Source organism: Macrobrachium nipponense, chromosome 44 (genome assembly GCF_015104395.2).
Source record: "Macrobrachium nipponense isolate FS-2020 chromosome 44, ASM1510439v2, whole genome shotgun sequence".
In the NCBI taxonomy this organism is placed as follows: domain Eukaryota; kingdom Metazoa; phylum Arthropoda; class Malacostraca; order Decapoda; family Palaemonidae; genus Macrobrachium; species Macrobrachium nipponense.
This window is the reverse complement of record NC_087221.1, coordinates 8,108,816-8,127,034: the sequence shown is the minus strand read 5'-3', so window position 1 is coordinate 8,127,034 and position 18,219 is coordinate 8,108,816. Positions and strand designations below refer to the sequence as shown.

Genomic DNA, 18,219 nt, shown 5'->3' with positions numbered 1-18,219 from the left:
AGGCCACCGACAACATCTTAATGGCATTTAGCCACAATATATGAGTAGGATCTGTCAGCGCGCTCACGGAAATCTCCATCAAACGTTGGCTGTTGTTGACATTGGTCGTCAGCCATTTAAAAGTCGTTGGGAGGTGGTTAAGAGGGGAGGGGTAGGAGAGAGAGAGAGAGAAAGAGAGAGTTCACTGAAGAGATGATCAGGCGAGATGGTGTCACTCTTTTAATCTGTGCGAAAAGGTTATCTCATTGACGTCGAGGGTAAATCACAGCGTCTTTCTTTTGACGGCAGTCGTAATAATAATTCAGTCATGTTTATTTCTCAGATGATTCGCATTGTCGTGTTGCTCTTATTAAACGTGAGTTTTGTGTGGGAAGAAAATTATGGTGACATTCAGGAAACGCGGTTTTTAGTTTCATTCTTGCTGTAAATCGCCTGATGGAGGAGAAGATGTGCGATAAACTGCCGAGGGGCGGAGGATGAATCTTGACAAAAGTTTATTGGTCGGGCTGTGGAGATAAAATCCCCAACATGAGAAGGGAGGACGAGGCTGTCTCGAAAACCTTGGGGAATCATCATCCAGCAACTTGGGAGGCGAAGAATTCTAGCCAAAGGAGAAGGGCCATTTCTGAATGCCTTTGTTTTCACAGCAGCATAATGCTCGCTCACTGTAACCAGGCAGAAACATCTACTGGTTAGTTCGATCCAAGATATGCAGGCGAGTGGCTGATTCCTTTAAGACCGTTGCCAGTGGCAACGCTAATAGAAATCATGAAGGCAGCAGCTCAAAACCGGCTTCAAAATGTACTGCATCTGCAAGTGAGCGACAGTTTTAGAAGTCCACTGATTTATTTCCGCCTCAAACTTTTTGGACTCGACTTTCACGGCAATTCCGCTCTCACTAAATCTCTCTGCCGTCTCCCAGTATGTTTGTGTGGTATATGTCCGCCACTGTGTGCGTCAGTCGCGCAACAAAGTGCATAGAGAAATAGAATAGTAAAAGTGAAGTCGGAAAAAATAGCTAGGGGGGCGGGTACAGATATAGGCGGGTACCGATAGGTGGGTCCGGGGTTGAGGGTGGCGCGTCTTATCCATCAAAATGCCAGGGGGCAAACAAACGAAACCCACCACCGTCACCAGCAGTCATTAAGCAAACACTCGTATTTTTGCGTCGCTTATCATCGCACTTTACGGCTGCCGTGGAGTTCCCTTAACCACCTTCTTAATTAAATGGCTGGAAACGAATGCCGTTCGATTGTATCTCTGTCGCTCTCTGTGAATAACTCCTCCGTTCTCTTTCCTCTTCGCTCTTCTCCTCATCGCCTCTTCTCCTCTTCCTCCACTTTCTACTGTTCTTCCCCAACACCGTATCTTCCCTTGCTCCATGACTGCCTTTTCCTCTTAACCCCCACTCCATTATCACTTCTTTTCTTACTCCACTTCCATCAACAACTACCTCCTTCTCCTCCTCCCCTCCTCCTTTTCCTCCTCCTCCAACTCTGTCCACTTCCTCCCCTCCCCCTCCCCCTCGCTCCCTCCTTCACCGCTGATAACCCCCTTTCATATGATGAGACACCCATCATAAAATAAAAATCCCACCTCTCGTTCGTGATGAATAACTTGACGTTTCAGACTTGAACCGAACACGAATTTTTTCCTCAACGACAGTATCCTATTAGGTCAAATAACCTGTCAGAGGACAGCCATCCCTTCGCCCTGACTCTCAAAATAAATTATTGGTATTATTATCTGTCGCTCGTTTCAGTCCAGCTCGTAAAGAGAATCGCAAGTTCATCATCGCGAACATGATATTCATCGGTTGAAAATATCATCACCGACTCGTCCGCCGCGAGTGTGAGGGTTCCTTATAGGGGGACGAGGGGGGGGGGGGGGGGGGGTGGGGGGGGGCTGCGGCGGCATAGTCGGGTGTGGGGGCATGATGGACTGACTTCTGCTCACTCACTGGCGATGAATAAATCCAAATCTTCCATATACTTATCGGTGTAATCATATGCCTAAAGCCAAACATCCCCGAGATTCATTAGAGCAAACCATTTCTTATCGATTCATTCTTTACCGTCTTGTCAAATTGGTCCCCTTTTGCTTTGCTCGGATCATTAATGTCGGTGCGAGTTCCGAGGGAGTTTTTGCCTTCTGAAAGATTCCCCTCCTTCCTGCCTTCTGAGAGAGAGAGAGAGAGAGAGACAGACAGACTGCAGACAGACAGAGAGAGAGACAGAGAGAGACAGAGAGTGAATTCCTCTCTGTCACTCTTGAAGTAAATCATACAGGCCGCTCATTTTATCAACTTTTCCCTTCACTGTTTCAAGCACTATATGACCCTTGTTTGCTCAAGAGGCGATCTGTTTTCGGCTACGCTGTCGCTTTGTATCGCTAAACCAGCAAGTTTTTCATGCTCCAAAACCTGGCAGGCCTTACCGTCCCACTTGTTCCAAGACCCTTATTTTCTCCCCACAATTGTTCATATGAACACCGAAATCGGTTAAGACTTCAGCGGGTCTCCATTCTATTCAGACTTAGGTCGAAAACATGGTCTGATCCACTTGAAAGGTCCGAAGTACCATTTGTACCAGTTAGTCAGAGGTAAGACCCAAGCGGCCGACCCCTTAAGAACACGGGACTGGCTTTATGGGGAGGGAATAGTCTCGTAAATGTAATCCGAAATTCTTACAAACTGTCCAACGGAAATCATAGCCTATTCAGACCTGTCACAGACGCCATGAAGTCGTTTCCAAATGTTTCTCTTGCATGTCTTGTCTGGTTACTAAGCTGCGTAGGCAAAATTTTGCCAGAGATTAGGAGTCCTTCTGATATTTTGTTGGATGTTGATGGTCACGAGAAAGAGAGAGAGGAAAAAAAAACATTCTTGTGTGAAAGAGAGTAGATAGACAAATTAATGAATTCTGCATCATTTCCGACTCTGATAAAATTAATAATAGACGTTGGAAGTATAATTAATAACTATATTATATATTATATATATATATATATGTATATATATAATATATATATATATATATATATATATATATACATCGAGCTACAAATGTCCTTTAATATCTAATTCGCTCTCCCTCGGAATTAATGTATTTGCATATATGTTAAATGAAGGGGAATTTTTTTAGTCGATAAGAGATTTCTCGGATCACGGGCGCGATTTGTTGGGTTCGATGGTTCGCGCCCGTGATCCGACCAATCTGTTATCGACTAAAAAAATTCCCCTTCGGTTAACATATATAAAAATATATTCCGAGGTAGAGCGAATTAGATATTAAAGGACATTTGTAGCTCGATGTATGTATATGAATCACGGCAATGTGATATGACTCATACATATACATTATATATATATATATATATATATATATATATATATATATATATCTATATCTATATATATATATATTATATATATATATATATATATATATAATATATATACATATATATATCATTCACTGGGGATAATATATATATATAGATATATATATATATATATCTATATATATATATATATATATATATATATATATATATATATCTATATATATATGTGTGTGTGTGTGTGTGTGTGTGTGTCTGTGTGTGTAAACAAAGCCCAGTGAATACTGATGCAGTTGTGGCATCTGTTATTCGAAGACAACGTTTTTCCAGGTTTCAGCAGAAGAGCCTTAAAAGAAAGCGTGGGATAAAACGAGAGACTGGAGAGGGGGGAAGGAGGGGAGGGTTTAAGGAGGCGGCGATGGGAGGGAGAGGGAAAAAAAAAAGCATCTCCAACCTATATATATTTTTTATATTATAATAATAATAAGAGCGACCACGAAGAATAAAGGCCATGGTTTGATCTCCGGCGTAACATTAACCACTCTGGGGCCCGATCGTCGGGGCCTCGGGACAGGCACCAAATGACTGAGTGAAGGTTTGAATGCAAATGGCGAAGGTAAAAATGTGATATATTTTGACAGGTCCTTATCATTTCATCGCGCGACGCGGGCGATTCTCATCTCTACATCACTGGGGAACTAAGTTCAGATTAGGTTGCGCGTGGCAGGAAGTGAGACCTTTATGGATCGTTTCTATATCGTTACTTATCGTTCATCACGTCAATTACTTGAATAATATGCTATAGCGGGTTATTAAGGAAGGTAGGTATATTTATTTACTTCAGTTCAGGCCTCGTCGCCCAATCTTGTGCTCCGAAACGCGCCATTACGTACCGGTACTTACATCCCGTCGATGTTGTATATACGTATAATATACTATGTTTGTATATATTATATATATATATATATATATTTATGTATGTATGTATGTATATATATATGTATATATATATATAGGTATGTTTGTGTAACATATACATATATATATATATATATATATATATATATATATATATATACTATATATATTATATATATACATACATATATAGTAAATGTAGATAATTAATTGGTGGGTATGTATAATCATTTTTTTATTTAAAGCTTTGAAAACCACAAGGCCCTTATTTATAAACTTCGGAATCTTGGAGTGGGAAGATATCTTTTAGGTTTATTTCAGGATTTCCGTACAGGTAGGCAGCAGCGAGTTGCTGTGGATGGGATCTGTAGCGAAGCAAGACCTATTGTGTCTGGAGTTCCACTGTTATTTTTAGTGTATACAAGTGATATGGTTGTTGGTCTAAAAGAAAAAAAAAATTGTTCAGGATGCCGATGATGCTACATTTGTGAATGTAGTCAAGTCTCCACGCATGGGATATGAAGCTGCCCTAGTCTCAATCGTAACATGGAGCGGATAGTGAATTGTGTAGTCGGTGAGGTATGAGGCTGGATTAAAGTTAAAAAAAAAAGAAGAAAAAAAAAAAAAAACTTTTGATTTGCAGATCTCGTACAGATTTTCCACCACAGGTGGATGGGACTCTGCTGAATGAGTCTGATGCTTTTACTATTCTTGGTGTAACTTTTGACTCTTTTCTTACTTTTGAGGAACATCTAATGAAAGTGTAAGCAAATGCCGCTCGAGAGTTAGGTATACGTAAGGTCTCATACATTTATAACAGTGATAAAGTCAATGCAATCTGTTTTAGGTCATTTGTCCTTCTGTTACTAGAACACTGTTTTTCGGTGTGGATGTCTGCTTCCGCCAGAGATTCATCGCTTTTAGATAGAGTGGTTCGTAGCAGTAGGTGTCTGTTTCCTAACATCACCAGTTATGACTTGTGCCATCGACGGATGGTCTCTTATTTGTCGCTTTTTCATAAGTTGCATCTCAACAGAGATATTTCGCACTCACAACTGATCTCTCATTCCCTTTATCTGCCGAGAGCAACGAGATTTTCTGAATAGCAGCACCAATATGCAGTAAATGTGCCTCTCTGTAGAACTTGTAGAGGTCCTGTATTCCTCAAACCGTTGGACTGTGAAGCAGCCTCCCTCATTGGAACCTCCAGAGTTCAAGTGAAGATGCGATGCATTACTACTCTTGGACAATTTACCTTGAATTTTAATATTCTATATATATATTTTAACTATTTATTGCATTTCACATTACCTTCCATTGCTTCTCTCTAATGAACACCATAATCTTTGGCAGCTTGAATTTCAGGTCAATGGCCCATGTGGGCTTGTTCCGTATGAATAGGGTTTGTCTTCTTAATAATAATAATAATAATAATAATAATAATAATAATAATAATAATATAATCTTATTATTATTATACATTATTTTTATTATATTATTATTATTATTATTATTATTATTATTATTATTATATTATTATTATTATTATTATTATTATTCATTACTTTATTTATGCGTATATTTCTATTCTGTGGAAACATATACTCTTGATACTCCCATATTGAAGAGTATCAAGAATATCTCGTGTTCTTGAGCATCTATCAGTTAAGAAAGAAAATTTTTCACTGATGCTGATTTACCCCTTTATTTATATTTTTAATAATAATAATAATAATAATAATAATAATAATAATAATTAATAATATAATAATAATAATAATAATAATAATAATAATAATAATAAAGAAAATTTTGTCTTTCTTGAAACATCCCTGAAAATCATGAACGAAACCCCTCAGGTGGAGCTGTAATCTCTTGGATGGAATATATATTTCTGCATTCAAAAAGACTGATTCGGTAACAGGCAATATGCAAAATGTTTCTCGGAAAGAATTCGAAATTTTTTGTTGCATTCTGATAAATGTATTTTGCACAAATAGCGAAGCACTGTATTTATATTTACGAAATTTAACCGAAACAGATATTCCTCGAAAATATTGGTATATTGCTCTTCTCGCTTTTTGTATTATTTTTTTATTTATTTTAAACTCTCGTTGTTCAGTAATATCGGGTACATCGTTGCCAGACCGACATTTTTCTGCAAATCATATTAAATCATTCAGGCAACTGCTGGAGATTAGAGGATCTGACGAATTCAAGAGCCAGACTTGAGCAAAAAGTAGAAGCTTAAATAGACAGCCAGTAACGAACAAAACTATTGAATGGCGTTACTTGTTTCGACGCCTTTTTTTTCAATACCCAGGGCACAGACTGATGACGGAAGTAAATACGCAAGGCCTCGAGCCGTGAATTTTAGGAAACCTTTGTTAATCGCCAAAATACATAATGAGCATCCACGGAGGGAGTTGTCAGATGGCATCAACATTCTCATGTCATCAATATGTAATTGCTTTTCAAATGATCATTTCCCAGGGCTCCGTAGTAGCAATGACGCCACTATAATTAAAAATGATTAAAACGAGTTATACTTCATAGACGTGAGAGCATCAAGAGGGTTTCATTAGCGTCTGGAAGAAGTAAGAATCCTTTTTTTAGACTGACTTTCTTGTGAAGGTGTAACATTCCAACGATTACACACACAGGAAACATTGCACAAATCCAGTTATTCATAAGCTAACTGTACCGGAGTGGTTATTTTCCTTAGTGAGTGAGTGAGTGATTGAGTTTGGACTCGAGACTAAAGATTCCAGTGACCGCTGATGATGGCTTTGCATATATGGAAATTTCAGCGAACAACTGTATATGACCATCAGTTTATTCATACGATGACTGCAGCCGAGTTTTTTTTTTTTTTTTTTTCTTTTTTTTTTTTAGACCACAAAGCCACACACACACGCGCGCGCGCTGAGAAAGGAATAAGCGAGTAAAGACTTATGTCACCATTAAAGGAAACTATTTGAAGATATCGAATTTTCAATAATCGTGTTTGACATCCCAATTACGATTCATACATCAACTGCCGCCGTGCAACTTGACCTATTGCTTCAAATACGCGTTAATCGTTCGCTCCTTTCTACTCGGACTGTCAATAAAGCGTTAACGGTAAACATATGAATTTTCATACAGAAGAAATACAAAAGCAAAATTCTGCTTATGATGCTTTTCCATGAAATGATCCATCAAAATACTAATCGTCATTAATTAACGTAACATGAGCGGAAGAAAGTCAAAAAAAAAATCAGATAGAAAATCGAAAAAGAATAAATAAGTAAAAATGCGTCCTTCATATATTACATGAACTGCGCTTTCGACTTTATGAAAATGTCAGATAAAACTCACCAAAATGTAATGCGACAATAAGTTATGGACTCGTGATAAAAGGGAATGAATGATGACCCCGAAAAATAACAGCGGCTGTTGGAACATATTGGGAGCCAAATTCTAAACCCATATTTAATAAGCTCCATGAAGCGCCTCAGTGGCATGGTCGGTATGGTGTTGGCGTGCTACCTCGGTGGCCGCGAGTTCGATTCTCGGGCATTCCATTGAGGGGTTAGAGATGTGTATTTCTGGTGATCGAAGTTCACTCTCGACGTGGTTCGGAAGTCACGTAAAGCCGTTGGTCCCGTTGCTGAATAACCACTGGTTCCATGCAACGTAAAAACACCATTCAAACAAACAAACAAACAAAATAAGCTCTATGTTCTGTTGTTATTGTTTTGTGTTGTTTTTGTTGCGTGTATGTTTGGCTCTCGTGCTCATTCATGATGTTTTATATAATTTTATTCAATTTTTATTACATTTATGCATAAATTAATCTAAATAGTTAAATAAATAAATAAAATAAATAAATAAATACATAAAGATAAAAAAATAAAAGTAAATAATGAGGGACGTCCATTACGCGAGATCTTTTTCTGTATTTCACTGGGAAACCTAATTTTAGTACGTTGTTTTACGTAATCCACCTTTCCTCTTTCTCAGGTCATGTGTTTCTTTAGCTAATACTTATTGGCAAAGTAGCTTACTATTGCCGCGTTTTCTGCTTAGTGGAGGCTTCTGAGGTCTCTCTGAGCAATAGCGATCGATATCTGTGGTCAGTGGTCACTGATGATGAAAAATTCACCAAATTGTTCTTCTCACTATAAGCAGTTCCTGAAATCGTTCACAAACATATTACCACTGAAGGAAATTTCAGGAAAATATAGACCTTACATTCTCGTTACAATAAATGGTGATAAAAAACCTATTCATTTTATTCGGTACAATAAAACTGGCGTATGCAATCATAGCAAAGCCTGAATAGGTAGATATTAATGCCACGTCTGTTACAACATGAAAATTGGACCGTCGCTGCCTCTTTACGCAAGCTCTTTTGAGCTGTTTTCTTCCGAGATGAATCCTCCAAAGATGCTGGACAGATCAAGTTATAAGTTCACGGACAATTTGTGGACTCACTCTCGAAAGTGACTCACAAACAACATACCAAGAATCTCTCTCTCTCTCTCTCTCTCTCTTCTCTCTCTCTCTCTCTCTCTCTCCTGGGCCCTTTCTGTTTTTGTCTAAAGCCAAAAGGAATGAGTGCAAAACCGAATCCCGAGATCGCCATCGCCGAGCTGACAATTAGGGGGGAGCCGCCGAGCTGGTCCTGCCCAATAATCCACATATATGTCCGCAGTAAACGAAACAAGTGGGAGTTTTAAGACCTTCTGAAGCTGGATTTTATGTGCGTCTTACAGCTCCACCGGATAATGTGCCCCTGTGGGGGAGGGGGTGGATACGAGGGGAAGGAGGCGAAGGGAGGGGGTTTGTTGGATCTACTGCGTTGGGGCTTCTATCCCCTTGTCTATCAGCATTTTCTCTCTTTCACTGCGTCCATTCTCTCTCTCTCTCTCTCTCTCTATTTTTAATTCTTAAGAGGCTGATATTACCGTTTAATAAACGTTATTTTCTCAACTAGTCCACCTGCCTTGCTCTTATCAATCCTTCTTCTTTTATCTGAGAAAATTGGAAAACTTCGAAAAAAGAGAAGCGCGAAACAGAATTATTTAAAAAAGATTATTAAAACTAAAAAGTGTTAAATAGTAGATGTTTCTTTGTCTTAGTCGGAGGATGAGTGAAATATTCAAGTCCTACATAAAGAATAAAAATAAGCAAGTAAATAAAAAAGATGAAATGCTTAAAAGTAAAATGGAAAATATATCTAATTTCCTCGTATCTTCTGAGATTCAGCTTTCGTAACTTGATACTTAGCGAATGTCCCCGAAGGTAGAGAGAGGCCCATAAATTAGCAAGACGAATCAAATTCTTCCCTTAGTCAACTGATTTCATTTCTGTGGTAATGCTGCTTGGAGATTCTGAAAAGGCCAGCGAGAGACCCAACATCGATCGGATTGGGCGAAGGGAAGAGCTTAAAGCGCAATAGGGCCTGTTTCCTGCAATACCCAATGTGCTCCTAATGAATTGTGGTTGTGTGTCGACTCGGGTGAGTCGCGCCGTGCGTTGGTGAGAACCAGGATGTTAACTCACTCTGGAGCCATCCCTCTAATATATATACATATATACATATATATAGATAGATAGATAGATAGATAGATAGATAGATAGATAGATAGATAACCAGAAAGCAATGCAGGTATTAATGTAACTTCTTATTGTAGATTACGAATGGCGTTCCTTATCCTGGCGAGAAGTGAGAGTGAGAGGCGACGGACGCAGAATGAGAATTCTCTTCCTGTTGAGCCATTATGGATGGGGCGTAATGAGAGCGCGTTACTCGGCGCAAGTGAGATTAATTCACAACTTTACTTCAAATTAAGAGCATTATATCACGTTCCGAGAAGAGTGGACTTGTGTTTACTGACGAATAAAGTGGCATTAACAAGGGTCTACTCTAAGTCGAGACGGGACGAGTCGTGGCATCCTCAAAACGGGCCTTACGCAGCGACTGGGCACAGGTGAAAACGGCCTGGCTTGCAGGTGATGCCCTCTTTAACGACCTTACCATAAAATCACCACCTCTCGCAGAACTACCTTCAGCCCCCATGATACGACACTCCTCCTCTCCTCTCCTCCTCCTCCTCCTCCTCCTCCTCGGCCAACCCGCCTTTGCGGTTTTTCGGTCTTGCAAGGGCGCCGGAATAACGAAGACACCGAGTCCCCGGCGCTAAAAGTCGATAAGAGGCCTGGACTCCTGGCAGGAGGCTTGTTGTTCACTTCAGCTTTTGATATCCTTAGCGTTCATTTATTTATTTAATAATTAACCTACAAACCTTAATCATTCATTTATCATTTTCGATCGACATGAAATTTATTTATCATTTAACTGCTGTTGTTGGTGGATTAGTTTCCCTCGATGAGGTGTACAATGGATTCGGCAGTTTCGGGGCGTTCACATTTCATAGAAATCCAGTCTCTGGGTTTGAAAAAGTCGACTTAAATGTGGTCTCACACGAGGCATCAACCATCTCTCTCTCTCCTCTCTCTCTCTCTCTCTCTCTCTCTCTCTCTCTCTCTCTCTCAAGTCATTGTTAACCCAGTATTGATTAGGAGCGCCATTATACTGCTAAGCAGTAGTTGTTAATATTTTTGATTAGGTACTAAAGATCCCAGACTATAAAACCCGATCATTCGCCAGTCCATTTATTTGGCACCGAACATTCACAAAAATTCGGGGCCTTCAATTAAAAGGGAAGATACCACACTAATCCCCCATTTTATACATCATTACAGAAGACGTAAAGAATAAAAAGAAGCAATAATTCTGGGCTGATTTTTGGATAGCAGTTCATCAACGGAGACGAGGAGACTCTCCATAACTAAATGTCTGTGTTTCACTTTATCTCTTCTTGATTTACAGCCCAGCATTACCACATAAATGGCACTTTACGGCATTCCACATTTGGTCCTTTTTAAAGTCGGGTTCAGAATACAAAAAAAAAAAAAAAAAAAAAAAAAAATCGTAAAAAAAGCAGTGACGTTGACTTGATCGTCAAATTAGTTCGATCTGCGCAATGCTGTTTACATGAAAATGAAAATAAAACATGGAAAGCGATAGTCGGCAGAAAATGGTGACCAAATGTAGCAAGAATGTTCGTCCATATTTGTTTTATCAGAGGTGGGTATAATGATTCTTAGCCAAACAACGCCATAAAATACCACCAGAGAGAGAGAGAGAGAGAGAGAGAGAGAGAGAGAGAGAGAGAGAGAGAGAGAGAGACGAAATAGGGAAGTGTTAACCATTCTGGTATAGCTATCGAAAGACAAAACGACATCAACGTCCGCGGGAAAATATCTTCCCGAACTCGGCCACTCAAGTGCCAATTGCAGCCAAAGCCCAACTTTAGGACGGAATAAATCAGACGAAATGTGAACGCGTGAATGACATTAAGTGAGAACCCATACGCCTTATCTCGACTCGCATCGTTGGGGCTTTCAACAGTCGCAACGGCAGTGCAAGATAGCCATCGGTGCTAGCCATGGTCAAAGGGCGGTGTGGAGAGCCAGCACCCTCCACCACCCTACCACCACCCAAAGAACCCCCTTCCCCACAATCTTTGCCCCTCCTATCAACCCCTCCCACATTCATTCCATCTCCTCCTTCTCCTCCTCCTCCTCCTCCTCCTTCCTGTGCAACATTTTGATGATCCGATTACAATCCCATTCCTCCCGACCTGGAAATACACTTTATCAAAACAGACCATCGGCCTCCCAGAGCCGTCCTCAGGCTTAATCAATAGCAGCCACAGGTAAAGGCTGAGCCAAGTCAGTCTGACGAACATTGGCTGACGAGGAATACCAGGACTAACGGACAAGTATCAGTTTCAACCGAAATTTTATTTTTATTAATTAACGAATACTTAGTTCAAGTTATCCTTCTATGTTATGGTCTTCGTTAGAGATTGTAAGATTTGATTTGATTTTTATTCATCTGCAAGTTTGACTGAATCAAGTTAAAATTGTTTATACATTTGTATCTTTCATTATTCTATAAAACTAACAGTATAATTATTCAACACTTCAAGTGAAATTCCTTCATGTGAGACAAACATTCCCGAGAAATACCGTCGAAAATGACTTCCATATTACAAAATCTCCAACTATACACGATCATGAAGAAGTAAATATCCCGTAAAATCTCCCTTTATAATTGAAGCCCATAGATACTGGGGAGTCCCAGTCTAACTTCATCTCCGTAATGCAAGATTATTGATGGGAGCTCTTCACTCGATGTGAAATTTTCAGTGAAATTCCCTCATACTTTAAATATTTAACACGAGATCCACTCGTTGATACAATCTACTCCTCTCCTAATGACCTTTCTTGTGTAATTCCTTAATTCACTGCAAAGTTTTCACTTAAATCCAATACATAAACTGTATTAAAAATGGCCGACGAAGTCTGCTCGCTTTATGAGGTGAAATTCCCAATTCATTGCAAAATTTGCAATGAAATACTCTCTGCAATGAAACATTTCCGATTAAATCTACTCAAATAAACTGTAAAATCCGTCTTTCTATCGAGAATCTGCGGTGAATTTTTTTAATACAAGTCCCCTTCACGCCTTGGAAAATTCCGGTGAAATCAACTCATTTAACATCGCATTCTCATGTGAAATCCTCTTATTAACTAGCTTCTTTCCACCGCCCCCTCCCTCCCCTTTCACCTCTACCCGGCGCCGCCCAGCCCCCTCCCCCCACTCCCCCCCCTTCTCTCTCTCTCTCTCTCTCTCTCTCTCTCTCTCTCTGTCTTTCTCGGGTCATTTTGGGGAGAGGCATCGAAAATATAAAAGGTGCGATTGAGTGTCCGAAAAGAGCGGTTTTATCATCGGTCTTTCTCGTTTCCCGAAACCCTTATCCAGCTTTAATGCCCACGAGTGTCTTTATGTGTTTTGAGTGTGTGTGTGTGTGTGTGTGTGTGTTGCGTCTTGGTGGCTACAGGTAGGGAAACCAGGATTCTAAAAATGCCACATGAATGTTGCCGTGCATGTTCTTGTCTTTGAGCGTGCGCGTTACCGTTAACGGGCAAAAGAATTTAAAGAAAAAAATCAGTAAAAATCAGCAGCGAGAAAAAAAAAAGAGCATACGTTAGGGGGAAAACTAAGGAAGAAAAAGAAAGGACGAAAAAGCAATACCAAACACAGCGATGAACATCCACAACAAACAACACCATTAATTAAAAAGAAGGGAGTCTACAGTGAACGTAGCCTCACGTGTTGGTTTGCTATGTCTGAGAATCAAATGAATGGCTAAGAGTTATTTTGAATAAATGAATGACAGAGTTATTTTATATTGCCGCAAAATTGAAGTCACTGACACTTTCAGTTGCCTTTCAGCGCCGCGACTTTTCTCTTGAGGCTCCATAGAAAAAATTCAGTCGAGCATCAGCCAGTTTTAATTGGTTACTAATATCCAAGAATGGTTACCTATGAGATTATATATATATATATATATATATATATATATATATAATATATATCTAATTATATCTATTATGTCCTTTAATATCTATTATATGTGTGCCTCCGGAATGATGTGTGATGTAGTGTTGTGGGGAATTTTTTAGTTGATGTAAGTTTCGTGTGTGTGATCGAACCTCCGTCCTTGTGTTCGGGTCGAAATGGCTGTCAGTGTGTCGCTGTGAATGCGAGCGCAGACGCTGTGGTGTATAATCTTTTATGAATCATGGTTCCTATGTGATATTATTCATATATATATATGATATATATATATACTATATATATATATATATATATATGTATTATATGATTTATACAAAAATATGCTGAACAAGATTTTTTAGCTATTATTGTCATTATTAGCAGCGATTCATTTCTAGTTACTATAAAACTGTGGAACTGTTTGTACGCAATGTAGAATAACTGAAGATTCAGCTGAATCCTATGCACTTTTAACAAAAATTCCATCGTCTCGTAATTTACTCTTCTCCCATTTGAATGAATTCAGTTTCAAAACAAATGTAAATGAATCGTTTGGAAAGGCAAGTCATTTTTCATCAATATCCAGTTGCCCATTTGTCGCCTGAAGAAAGTGAACATTTAACATTAATTGCCATCTCCTTAGACAAGGTGAGACGTCGCAATCATGGTGCCTCAGCCTACAAGTGACTGTATGACCTATACTCTGTTTTTTTCCATCTGTCCATCCGCCTGTGGTGTTTTCGCATGGTAACACTGCGTCCAGGGCTTTAAATACTTACGTTATGTGTAAGTTTTAGGTAAATAGAAGGATATCTGGGTGTAAATTTGCAACTGTAAAGTGTTTTAATAATTTACTGTATGCAAATTACACCGTTAATATTCGAAATAGGATATTATCTAAAGCCCGAGACGCAGTGTTACCATGCGCAAACGCCACAGGCGGATGGACAGATGGAAAAAAACAGAGTATAGTTCTCGGTTCATGAGGGCTTTCAGTTTTATCTGCCGTTCCTGAAGGCTAGCTGCCCTGCCGAACTATCTACTTGTTTTGATTATTTCCCAATTTATTATTTTTTTTCCTTTAGTGCAAAAGCCAAAGGAACGAGCAGCTAATGATAATTTCTAGTCCAGACCAAAATATGAGAAGAAACAGGAAGAGAAAGGAGAAAAGCACGGTTAAACCACAAAGGAACAGAAAGGGGAAATAGTTACTTGTGCTAGTAAAAGTACTACAACATAGCTTTAATCAGCAGTCTTCTATGTTCTCACTGTTTATGTGAATACAGATACGATTTCCTACTTCATCTGTTTGAGGGACATGACACAAACCGAACTTCTTGTGCGCCCCAAGAGGACTTCCTCAGCACTGCCTTTTCTGACACGATTCAAACTGCATCGTATGACTCGGATGTCATAATAATAATTAACAATAACACTATCAAATTATAGACTCACCGCTCTGTGAGGTCCGCACTTCCTGAAGCTCTGGTTGCTGCTGCTGCTGCTGTTGTTGCTGCTGCTGCTGCTGCTGCGACTGCTGCTGTTGCTGTTGTTGTTGCTGTTGCGGCTGATGTGACTTTGGGCTGAGGCGCTGGTTGTCTCCCGGCACCGAAGTCGCTCCTGACGCGGCTGCTGCTGCCGCCGCTGCCGCTGCCGCGACTGCTGCGTTCTTCACGCCCTCTTTCGCCAGAGACTCGGCTGCAGGCGACAGGAAACAAGGCTTAGGAATCAGGTCCCCAAAGGACATTTTCAGCTGCAGTTCCCTCATTTGCATCATAATGAACCATAGTATTTGCGAGAGAGGCTGATTTATGAAAAATGAGTCAAGCACTGAGCACTTTCGGCCATTCAGCACCTAAGGCAGTGGAAGGAGGGAGTTGGAGCGGTTGGACAGCGAGGTAATGAGATCCAAAAGAATGAGAGATGTGAGGTACAATGATCTAAAGGTGGAGATGGGAGAAAACCCCGCAGTTGCACCAAGTAGTAACAGTTGGAGAGGTTGGATAGTAAAACAAGAAAGGACAGGGAATTGCGGTAGGCGCCGCCGGAGGAACGCCGCAAAGACCCTTAGTAATTAATGCAGTTTGCCAGGTGAGGGCACTTACGGCACTTCCCCCGACGGCTATTTTCACGGTAGGGATGATTCAGTTAAGGTCGAGTATTCCAATGCATTCTGATAGATTGCAGGTATCTGGCGCCAGAACTACCAGACTCGCTTACGACATCCTAGTATTTAATTCATTTGCAAAATACTTCACGGTGGATAAAGGAGGAGCGTTCTAGTATATCTTTTGGAATACCTCTCAAAAAAAGACATCCCCACTTCTACTCTGTCAGTGGCAAAAAATACTGCATACGGAAAATAAATGCTTTGCCTAAGCCGTAGTCAAGTGAAATAGCGAACTCAGAGACATTATTTATCTTTCCATACCCACCAGCTTGCAAAAGTTCTCGGAAAAAATCATTTCTCTTAATTTATGTGAAAAGGAGTTGGGTGAATATTAGGAGGGAGTGGGGTGATTTTAAGCAGGAGGGAGGATTGAATGGAGGGGAGGGGGTCATGAAGAATGATGTTGACCATACAAAGCAAAACAGTTTTTTTTCTGGGTTACTATCTCTATTTTTGGAACCTTTTTTGCGTAACAAGGACGATAAGGTTTATACACAAATCATTGTTGCTTCTTAGAAATGCTTTTTACTTATTTTTCATACTCGACGTCATCAAGGTTACTCTTTGGCCGATGTGAAAAAAGTGACGATGTACTTATTACGTATGCATATATTCCACAAGAAACTTTCTCAGCTCAAATACTGGACGACAAACGCGCGACCGAAAAATCGTGGATTTTCCGACAATAATCAGGTTCCATGACGCTATTTTTCTATGCAGGTGAATTCGAAATTGCAAAATATACACGACAAAGAGAGGGAAAAACCAGGCCCTCTTCTCAAAGAGAGGAAAATTATAAAAAAGTGAAAAATAGGGAGAAAGAGACAACGAACACAAAGTAAAACCATTGAAAGAAATCTGAAAGATTTGATGAAAACTTTTTGACCGACCTTAATGTGATTATAAAGGATTGGAGAAAAAGAGTGCAAGTCTAATGCGATTAGCGAGTCTCTAACAATCGCAACTTCTTAATCCTTACAATTCATTGTTTGATTGTGTCTCTTCCTCTATCTCATCTCTCTCTCTCTCTCTCTCTCTCTCTCTCTCTCTCTCTCTCTCTTATATTTGTCTAATTTGCAAAATAACAAGGTATCGATCTAGCTATCTATCTGTCTATATATAAATATATATATTATATATATATATATATATATATATATATATATATATATATATATGTGTGTGTGTGTGTGTGTGTGTGTGTGTGTGTGTGTGTGTGTGTGTGTGTGTAAGCGATCACATAAATTCATTTAGAGTAGGTGCGTAGGAAATAATGAACCATTTTCCTATTTCTGTCTTGAAGTAATTACGAAAGAAAGCTTTCTTTAAAATACTGTTTTAACATTATTTTCTTGACTTCTTAATAAAACTGCATCCCGACTTATATTTCTAAGTCAACGCAATACCAAGCAGGCAGTGCATCAGGGATTCTCTCTCTCTCTCTCTCTTTCTTTCTTGTAATTTGTCTTGCCTGTTCTTAATCGAATGTTTCTCCATGTCCTCCCTTTCTTAATTTCCTTTCGTCCTCTGACTTTCATAATTACAGTCACTTACGAAAGCTTCTTATTTTCTCTCTCTCTCTCTCTCTCTCTCTCTCTCTCTCTCTCTCTCTCTCTCTCTCTCTTACATACACACATTCTATGTGTAACTCCGTTAGATTGTATTATATTTTTAATGAGCCAGAGACGCGTTTTATTTATCTATTTTCAAATGATTGTTGCTATGTGTGTGTGTGTGTGTGTAAGAGAGAGAGAGAGAGAGAGAGAGAGAGAGAGAGAGAGAGCGAGCCTGCTTCACTTCTCCTTCAATTAAGAATAATGGCCGCTTGGTGAATTCTAGACGCTCAAGTATGGGTAAAATATCCATAAAAAATGTGGGATTCCCCGGTTCGGCCGATCCAATATCACACAATATAATCAGCAGAGATAATTATAAGATGAAGCTCCGTTCAGTAATTAAAACTTTAATGAATTAATTGATAGGAATCATTAGGGATGGTGCTGCATTTTTGAGTGCGCCACACCTCTCTCTCTCTCTCTCTCTCTCTCTCTCTCTCTCTCTCTCTCTCTCTCTCTCTCTCTCTCTCTCTCTCACATCAACGGAGGGGAAAAGTCGAAATTTTACCCCTCAAAGATTTTCACTTAAGACGCCCTTCCCAAAGTGTTTCGGCCGGGTTCGTTTTCCAGGGCAGACCTCCCTGTCCATGCGCCTTCGCTTCTTCTTTTGCAACGGAGGGCTGCCCTCACTTCTTACGGGAAGACTGCGCATGGGGTTTATGTCTTCACTGTAGCCGCAAACAAAACGGGCACATCGAGGATTCAGTCCTCCA

At 39.7% G+C, this 18,219-nt stretch overlaps 1 protein-coding gene across 8 annotated transcripts in view; it reads right to left on the bottom strand.

Annotated features, from left to right (window-relative positions):
- LOC135204019 (dachshund homolog 2-like) overlaps positions 1–18,219 on the bottom strand; it is a 183,555-nt gene that overhangs the window by 6,586 nt on the left and 158,750 nt on the right. For 7 of the 8 annotated variants that reach the window (XM_064233953.1, XM_064233947.1, XM_064233949.1 and 4 more), the window contains one exon: positions 15,176–15,418. The exons of the other annotated variant lie outside the window; for it this stretch is intronic. In XM_064233953.1, the coding sequence (XP_064090023.1) occupies positions 15,176–15,418 (243 nt within the window). The remainder of the gene's footprint in view (positions 1–15,175; positions 15,419–18,219) is intronic. 8 annotated transcript variants of the gene reach the window in all.